Raw genomic sequence first — 9,648 nt, 5'->3', positions numbered from 1 at the left:
GGCGCCCGTGGTCCCCCCGGCGCCCGCGGCACCCTCGGCGCCACCGGCGCCCGCGGTCCCCGCGGCCCCACCGGCGCCTGAGGCCAGTCCGGTCACCCGCGCCCGTACGGGAGTCTTTCGCCCGAGTTCGCGCTACGCCTCGGATGACTACGTCCATGCGGCGTCCACCTCTGAGCCGTCTCCGTTGCCGTCCTCCGTTTGAGCCGCTCTTCGTGACCCGCTCTGGATGGCTGCGATGCAAGAGGAGTTTGACGCCCTGTTGCGCAACCGGACGTGGCAGCTTGTTCCCCGTCCCCGGCACGCCAACGTGATTACCGGGAAGTGGGTCTTTAAACACAAGCTCCGTCCTGATGGTACCCTTGATCGCTACAAAGCGCGCTGGGTCGTTCGTGGCTTCCGACAGCGTGCTGGCATCGACTTCACCGACACCTTCGCTCCGGTCGTCAAGCCCGGCACGATCCGCACGGTTCTCCACCTTGCGGTCTCCCGTGCTTGGCCGGTGCACCAGATGGACGTCTCCAACGCCTTCCTCCATGGTCACCTCGAGGAGCAGGTCTTCTGCCAGCAGCCCACCGGGTTTGTTGACCCGGCGCTTCCCCGACCACGTGTGCCTGCTTTCGCGGTCCTTGTACGGCCTCAAGCGGGCTCCGCACGCTTGGTACCAGCACATCGCGGCGTTTCTCCACCAGCTTGGGTTCCGCTCTACCCGCTCGGACGCCTCGCTCTTCGTCTATCATCAGGGCTCTGACACGGCCTACTTGCTGCTCTATGTCGACGACATCATCCTGACGGCATGTACGGCTGGTCTCCTCAGTCAGCTCACGGCTTGTCTTCGCGCTGAGTTCGCCATCAAGGACTTGGGTCCTTTGCACTACTTCCTCGGTGTCGAGGTGGTGCGCCGTCCGGATGGCTTCTTCCTTCATCAGCGGAAGTATGCTCACGACCTCCTGGATCGTGCTGGCATGCTTAACTGCAAGCCCGCCGCTACGCCTGTTGATACGAAGGCGAAGCTCTCTGCCTCGGACGGTTCTCCCGCTTCGGATGCTGCATTCTACCGGTCCATCGTTGGTGCTCTCCAGTACCTCACTCTGACTCGACCGGAGATTCAGTACGCCGTACAGCAGGTGTGTCTTCATATGCATGCTCCTCGGGATGTTCACTGGGCCGCTGTCAAGCGGATTCTTCGCTACGTCTGCGGCACTATGGAGCTTGGCATCACGCTCTACGCCTCCACCGACACCGCCCTCACCGCCTATACCGATGCAGACTGGGCGGGCTGCCCTGACACTCGTCGCTCCACCTCGGGCTATTGTGTCTTCCTTGGACCATCACTCATATCATGGTCATCCAAGCGGCAGCCTACGGTCTCTCGCTCCAGTGCTGAGGCTGAGTATCGTGCGGTGGCCAACGTCGTCGCCGAGTGTTCGTGGCTTCGCCAGTTGCTCCAGGAGCTCTCTTGTCCTGTGGATCGTGCTACGGTGGTCTACTGTGACAACGTCTCGGCTGTCTACCTCTCCGCCAACCCGGTACATCATCGTCGGGCCAAGCATATTGAGTTAGATACCCACTTTGTTCGGGAACAGGTGGCCCTTGGCCATATTCGTGTTCTACACGTCCCTACTTCCCAACAAATTGCCGATATCATGACCAAGGGCTTGCCTACGGCATCGTTTGAGGAGTTCCGGTCCAGTCTTTGCGTCAGCAGCGGTGCCGCTTCGACTGGGGGGGGGGGGGTTGAGTATATGTGTTGTGCATATCTGTGTACTTGTACATCATATATACGTGCCTTTACACATGAGCAATACATCGTGCAATCATACACCACCAACATCCTAAGTTATGTAGGTTTAGAAACAAAATATACGTTCACCTTTTCTTACCTGATGTCTACAGCGGAATTGATTCGCGAGCAACAGGTGTTTGATGAAGTTTGCCTTCGTGAAGAAAAACAAAAAAATTCTGTAAAATCTTGAGGGGAAGGGAAACATGGTTATTTGGTCATGGTCAACCATGTCGCTTCTTGTTATAATGGAAAACAAAAACATTACAATGTCACCAGAGAAATTAGTTCATTTAGACATTTACGATGGAAAATGTGTTACATTCAAAAATGCTAGTTGCAAACTTGCAATGAAGATTTCACCCAAATTTTCTTAACTGTCTCTTTGCTACAATTTTATGTAGGTGTAGCTCCAAGAACAGGTGTTTTGTGGCGTGTATTGATGACCAATAGCGAATACGAGTATGTGAAGAGGGAATTCGAGTTCGACCGTCACCTCCCAGCCTCCAACTGGATCATTGTGCGCTTCGATGGCTGTCATTTCCACCGGTACTGTTCATCTCTTCCTTCAAAAATGAAAAAAAGTGGTTAAGCAACTGCATTGACCATTTGACCATGTTAAGTTCTTAATCTAGTCCATGTACCAACGTATTTTGCTTGATTGTTTAAGTATAAGCATGTGGGAAACATGCAATGAAGGTTACTATATGCATACTTGGGAATTACTGTTGCTTCAGATTATAAATAGCTTATCTTTGTTGTTTTGTCCAGTGTCCACTAATTTCACTCCTCTTTTTGTTAGATTCTCGAAGATACACGCCTTTGAGAAACCAAATGATGAGTGCTTTAAGATTGATGAATGCTTGTGCTAGTTCTATTCTCGAGAATTTCCTGACATAGTGTTTTCTTATGGTGTCAGAGCATCTTTAGCAGACCCCTTAAAAGAGCCAAAACTGTAAATTAACCGCTTTTTACGGGATTGAGCAGAAAAACCGACCCGACCAGACCCCTCAAAATCGGCTGACCCGTATAGTTTTTTGAGGGAAACCTTAGAATAAGCCTCCAATCCCTCAGATGTTCACGTTTCGGGGCAAATTCTACTGTTCACCTTTAAAAAAAGACGGTTGGCAGGAGGGAAGTTTCAGGTCCAACTGCCAGAATAGTCTCCATTTCGACCAAGATCCATCGTGCCAGTCTCGATTCCGGACAAATTTCCAGTGGACAGGCCCGATTTGGAGCGATTCTAGTTGATTTCGGTGGGCCGACGCGAGCTCCGCGCGTGCTCCTTGGGAGGGACGGTGACATGCTGCTGCCGTCGCGGCTGTTCATCGATGGGAGGTACGTAGGCGTCGCCGACAAGGTGGTGGCGCTGCACGAGCAGTCGCGGCTCCGGTCGATGCTCCACCGCGCAGCCGGACGCGGGCGAGGCGGCCTGCGAGGTGCGCGGCGGCGCCTGATTCGTCGTGTGCGGAGGCAGACTGTGCGGTGTGCGGCGGCAAGGATTCAGGGAGATGCGGGTGAAAGGAAGAAGAAGAAGACCACGGGGAATATTCGGTTTTACGGTAAATTTTTGTGGGATCTGTTCCAATGTAGCCTGCACGGTACCGCAAAACAGGTTTAAGGTTCCCCTTATAATGCTTTTGCGGTACCGCGATATAAAGGATCTGCTAGAGATGCTCTTAGCGATGAGTACAGGTATAACCCGTATAACATCTTCTCATGAAAGTTAGATTATAAAATGGCAAATTTTACGTTAATTTTTTTATGCAAATACTGTTGTGTATAGAGTTACTTTTGAATTACACGGGCTTTGTTCTCAGATAATAATATCAGGTTCTCATATTTCTGTTTGCTTTGCAGTTTTGTTTTCAGAGGGAACATAATTCTATCACAGATTTCTCTACCAATAATTGCAGCAAAATTCTCTCTGTGTGTGTTTCTTACTTCACATCTGTGTATGTGATGAAGTGGAAAGATTTCTTTCCCAAATAAAGAGTTGAGAGAGGCTCCATATTTTGATGGGCGAGTTGTCTGCTATCCAAATATGAAGACGATTCATGATTATTTGGCATGGAGGCAACTGGACTGTAAGCTTCTTGAACTACAGTCGACAGTTTCCTAGTATAAGTAATAAGATTCTTGTATGCAATTGTTCGTGTTGATGTCCTCTACAATAGCATCTTGTTGTGTATGTTATTTTCCCAAAGTCGTAGAAACTTCAGCAACATTAAATGAACACCAGTATGGTGTATGTATCGTCATTCGATAGATTTGTATGTCCGGTTGCTCCGTTACTTAGTCTTTTTTAGTTGATTGAGTAAGTAATGAACATATTCAATTTGAGATGTGTGTTTTAGGTCATATAAATAATAATTATAATACATGCTTCTGAAAAAAAAGGCACAACAAGCATTGAAGGTAATCTAGTTTGAGTTTGAGTTGTCTTTTGTATCATTTGAATAAATTCTTTTTTGTGAACCATCTATTCTAGGGAACATTTCCTAAGGACAAAAACGAGTTGCTTTCACAACAGTTCCAAATCATCCATGATGATGAACCAGCTATGTTCTGAAAAGGATCCAGCGTTTATCGAGATAACGTAAAGGTGTCAACCATACAAAAGGAAATCATCATTAATGTTCCTACTCATTCTCACTGAGATATTTTCCATGTTTCTGTCGCAAGATATCGTTTGCACGATTTATACAAATGACCATCATAGTTTCTAATCATAACTTGGTGCAGAGATCAACCTAGCATTTCTGAATTCGCATCTGATATCCAGATAGTTAAATGTAAACAGTCTTGCTATACATTAGTTTTGAGGGATAATCGGAACTCCTTATTTGGCATTTCACGCCATTCCCTTGTCTGATATTGGTCGAATGATATAATTCTTCTAATCAGTTGTGCAGATTACATAATGTATTTCTTTTGTGGGTCTGATTGTTGAATGATGTTATTTTGTGGGACATGTTTTCCTCAACTCTTAGTTAAGATCAATTAACCCTGTAAGGTGCTCTTTCGAATACCAAACGGTGAAAATCGACGACTATGGGAATCCCATAGAAAGAACCCGGTTGGCAATTACAGTGTCAATTTTTGATAACATAGGACCTGAGTTTTGGGAAAAACGTCAAAACATTCTTCGAGAAGGTTAGTTGAATCACTATAGTTTTAGCAATGCTTCCAGTCCAACTCCATTCAACTTTTGATATATACAACCAGTACTGTATACAACATCGGTCTAACTGTGTGTTTGGGAGAAGAAAAATATAGATACGAGTATATTATAAGAAGTACGAGAACATCCATAGGCTTCCATGTTGTAACTTAACTGTTGTTCGTATCAGCGCCTGCCAAATTGATCAGTGAGGACCCCTAGTTTCCTATTTATGGAATGTATGCTCCAATGCCATTTACAGTTTCTTGTCGACGGTAGTACAATATGTAACATCTGAATTTATCTGTTCATCTACACCAGTATGTATGCATTAAATTTAGTTCTTGCTTAGTGTTTTACTGTGATGAATACTTATTAATGCCCTTGTTCCTTCATTTTCTAATAGTATCCTGATGCAAGGGCTTATTACTGTTGTAGCTAGTTAGAACAACAAACCATAAGAAAATGAGTTGACTACTTGTACAATTCACAGGCCACAACAGGATCCAGTACAAGACATGCTTTTGGATGCTAGTGAAGTCCCGAAAGGGCGAAAACGAAGCTTGCGATATGCTGAAGTCTTCTTTCATCATCTACGTAATCTAAATATTTGTTTGCATTATCCTATTGAATTCTTCTGTTATCTACAGTCCCTAACTTTCTACTGTTCTCTGAAGGTCAAAGGACAAGAACGAGCTGCTCTTTCAGCCATTTGAAATGAACTACAACAACGAACCGGCCATGTACTGAAAGGCTTCATGTGCTTACCGTGTAAAGGTATGTTTACCATCATCCAAGAACTATTTTCAACAACAATGCTGTTTGTGCTGCAGTTTCATATTAAGCATTCCAAAATAAAATGTAGCGATGCTGAAGAAACAAGATTTACTTTGCCTAATAAAAGATCAAACTATTTTCTTTTCCAACCCTGTATGTATTACGATGATGGGTTGTGCGGAGCGGCTTATGGCTGTGCGGGGCGAGTAGGTGGCGGCTCAGGACATGGTAATGCAGCATCGGTGGTGGCCTGCGGTGCATCTTCTCCTTCCGCAGCGTCCGGGAAGACGAGGGGATCCGGCAGTCTGCTGGGTACCCTGCTTAGCACCCCAGGCACAGCCCGCGTGCGGTGCTGCTGGAGCTAGTCATCCCCCGGCGTCGCTTCCTGGCATCTTCGCGTGGGTGTTGCGTCCGGTCCTTGGTCCTGTGCACCCACCTCGCCCGGAGCGGAGGGAGTCCTGCGGGCACCAGATGTGCGCAGCAGCAGCCTTGTCTTCGCCACTGATTGCGTGCACCAGCTCATCCCCACCCACGCCTGCTTCGTGTCTCTCCCACTCCCGCGCCGACATGTTATCCGTTCCATAACCTCCAGATGCCTCTGAAAATATGGCATGCTATCGGTTCCTCGGCGACGCGCTGGTCTCGTGGTCGTTGCAGCGCCAGCCCACGGCCTCCCGCTCCAGCGTGGAGGCAGAGTACCGTAGCGTGGCCAACGCCGTGGCCGAGTGTGTCTGGCTTCGACAACTCCTCCGCGAGCTCCGCTGCGCGGTCACCACTGCATGCAACGCTGGTCTACTGCGACAACATCTCCACCGTGTACCTATCCAGCAACCCCGTTCACCACCGCGACACCAAGCATGTCGCTGGACATCCAGTTCGTCCACGAGCACGTGGCTCTCGGTGATTTCCGTGTTCTCCACGTCCCAACGCGGCAACAGTTCGCCGACGTGATGACCAAAGGGCTGCCGGTTGACGTGTTTCATGATTTTCGGTCCAGTCTTTGCGTCGTCACGACTGCAGGGGGTGTTAAACCCTTGTATTTTGTACATGAGTTTTGTATGTAGCAATACAGTAGGGTAGCAGTAGTGTACGTGTGTGCAGTTTTGTAGTCAGCACACACGACCTCCACCTCTCGAACATGGCCTGACCATGATCACCATCGCGGGCTCACGCCCTCTGTTCCCCCTGTATAAGTCTAACCTTGATCAATGCAATCGGTGTGTTCCCCCTGTATAAGTCTAACCTTAATGGCTTCTACACAGAGCGGATGGCTGCAGGTGGACGATGCTGCGAGTTTTGGAGAAGGCATCCTCGTGGTCGTGGCTTTCTTAGCAGGAACAGGTGATGACTAAGTAGGAGTTGTTCTCATCATTGTCTCAAAGAAAACGTCACGGTTTATTACGGCTGGATAATACTACAAGGTCCGGCGTTCGATCTCTGGACCGTGTATTATATTAGCGAACATCATTTATTTAATTTTTCGATCGTTGAAACCTCTGGTGGGCCGGATTCTGTGTCAGCGCGCGTGCGTGCCGAGTCGGCCCATGCGGACGAGCGCACAGGTCGTATGCTCTAAAAATTAAAATTGTCCCACCTCGCCTGCTGTGGGACGCTGTGCCCAGCTTACATACTGCCTTCCTCCAATCACATTACCTCCACGGGGACAACTTTCTCGAGGCCTTAGAGCCCACGAAAAAAAAGGAAAGAGGCTTCAGGGCCCACGAGAAAAAGAAAAGAGGCTTCAGAGCCCGCCCACTAGAAAAAAGAAAAGAGGCCTTTATTAGAGCCCATGAGAAAAAAAAAAACGGAAAGAGGCAAAAAGAGCCAGAGCCGAAGAATGGACCGAGGCCAGAGCCAACAAAAAAAAAGAGGCAACGTACCCGTGGAGACTGTGCTAGACATTAGCACATGGCTTTTTTTAGTGTTGGTCACTTTCACAGCCTTTTTTTGAACTCCTACTAATTTTTTCATGATATATACGAGAAACAATTTATTTATTTATGGTAGTCATGTTTATCCTCCAACCAGGAGTGTTAAAATGCCCAAATATAGGAACATGTATTTTTTTATCTATGTCACAACCTTTTTTTTAACTCCTACTACTTTTTTCTGAGAAACAATTTATTTATAGCGGTCACTTTTATCCTCCAACCAGCAGTATGAAAATGCCCAAAAATAGGGACATGTAGTTTTGATCTTTGTCACAACCCTTTTTTACTCCCTACTATTTTTTTCCTGATATATATACAAGAAACAATTTATTTATACGAGAAACAATTTATTTATTTATGGTAGTCATGTTTATCCTCCAACCAGGAGTGTTAAAATGCCCAAATATAGGAACATGTATTTTTTTATCTATGTCACAACCTTTTTTTAACTCCTACTACTTTTTTCTGATATTCGTCACCGTGGGCGAGGAATAGTTATTCTTCACCCCCCTTCTGTTTTACCACCAATACACCGTAATTTTACGTTCCGTAAGTTTTGTCTTATTTCTAACGTAAAAAGAGTCCGTAAGAAAATATATAATCACCGTAAAAAATATTTTATATTATGTAAAATTACAAACGTAAAAACATAGTGTAAAATATACATAAACTGCAAAATTTATTGTCTTATGACCTATATTTTTATTTTCTTATACCAAATTTTACGTACTGAATTAATAGAAATATAACTATTTGAATTCTAAATGTAATTTAATTAGGAAGTGATCATAAGATTACCTCAGGTGAAAAATAACTTATTCTGCACCCTGGGTGATGAATAGCATCATGGCGGTCATTTTTATTCTCCAACGAGGAGTGTTAAAATGCCCAAAAATAGGAACATGTATTTTTTATCTATGTCACAACCTTTTTTTAACTCCTACTTTTTTTCCTGATATATATATGAGAAACAATTTATTTATTTATTTATAGCGATCACTTTTATCCTCCAACTAGGAGTATGAAAATGCCCAAAATAGGGACATGTAGTTTTGATCCCTGTCACAATCTTTTTTTTACTCCCTACTAATTTTTTCCTGATATATATACAAGAAACAATTTATTTATTTAGTTTTGATCTCTTTCACAACTTTTTTTAACTCCTACTAATTTTTTCCAGATATATACGTATATACCATGAGAAACAGTTTATTTATTTATGGCGGTCATTTTTATCCTCCAACCAGGAGTGTTAAAATGCCTAAAAATAGGAACATGTTTTTTTATATGCCACAATTTTTTAACTCCTACTATTTTTTCCTGATATATATACAAGAAACAATTTATTTATTTATTTATAGCGGTCACTTTTATCCTCCAACCAGGAGTATGAAAATGCCCAAAATAGGGACATGTAGTTTTGATCTCTGTCACAACCTTATTTTTACTCCCTACTATTTTTTTTCTAATATATATATGAGAAACAATTTATTTAGTTAGTTTTGATCTTTTTCACAGCCTTTTTAGCTCCTACTAATTTTTTCCAGATATATATATACCATGAGAAACAGTTTATTTATTTATGGCGGTCATTTTTATCCTCCAACCAGGAGTGTTAAAAGGCCCGAAATAGGAACATATATATTTTATCTATGTCACAACCTTTTTTTTTAACTTCTACTATTTTTTCTTGATATATATACAAGACAAAATTTACTTATTTATTTATAGCGGTCACTTTTATCCTCCAACCAGGAGTATGAAAATGCCCAAAATAGGGACATGTAGTTCTGATCTCTGTCACAACCTTTTTTTACTCCCTACTAATTTTTTCCTGATATATATACGAGAAACAATTTATTTATTTACTGCTGTCACTTTTATCCTCCAACCAAGAGTATGAAATGCCCAAAATAAGAACATGTAGCACGGTGAGCAAAAAAATGACAAACCCGATAAAGAACAAACCTTTTCACTGCCCAATAATCATCAATGCT

At 44.4% G+C, this 9,648-nt stretch overlaps 1 protein-coding gene across 10 annotated transcripts in view; it reads left to right on the top strand.

The window, feature by feature from the left end:
• The window catches only part of LOC123180614 (probable tRNA(His) guanylyltransferase), a 73,101-nt gene extending 65,543 nt beyond the window's left edge, over positions 1 to 7,558 (top strand). For 4 of the 10 annotated variants that reach the window (XR_006491148.1, XR_006491145.1, XR_006491146.1 and 1 more), the window contains 5 exons: positions 2,185 to 2,329; positions 3,641 to 3,867; positions 5,437 to 5,540; positions 5,621 to 5,720; positions 6,983 to 7,558. Coding sequence is in view for 3 of the 10 variants with exons in the window: in XM_044592688.1 (XP_044448623.1) it covers positions 2,185 to 2,329; positions 5,437 to 5,540; positions 5,621 to 5,664 (293 nt within the window). In the remaining 7 variants the exon portion in view is untranslated. The other 6 variants (XR_006491151.1, XM_044592688.1, XR_006491147.1 and 3 more) reach the window with 5 other exon arrangements.
• The last annotated feature ends 2,090 nt before the right edge of the window (positions 7,559 to 9,648 follow it).

The sequence above is a fragment of the Triticum aestivum genome, chromosome 1D, assembly GCF_018294505.1.
Source record: "Triticum aestivum cultivar Chinese Spring chromosome 1D, IWGSC CS RefSeq v2.1, whole genome shotgun sequence".
Classification (NCBI taxonomy): Eukaryota; Viridiplantae; Streptophyta; class Magnoliopsida; order Poales; family Poaceae; genus Triticum; species Triticum aestivum.
The sequence above is the reverse complement of the archived record's forward strand: the minus strand, read 5'-3'. Positions and strand labels throughout refer to the sequence as shown.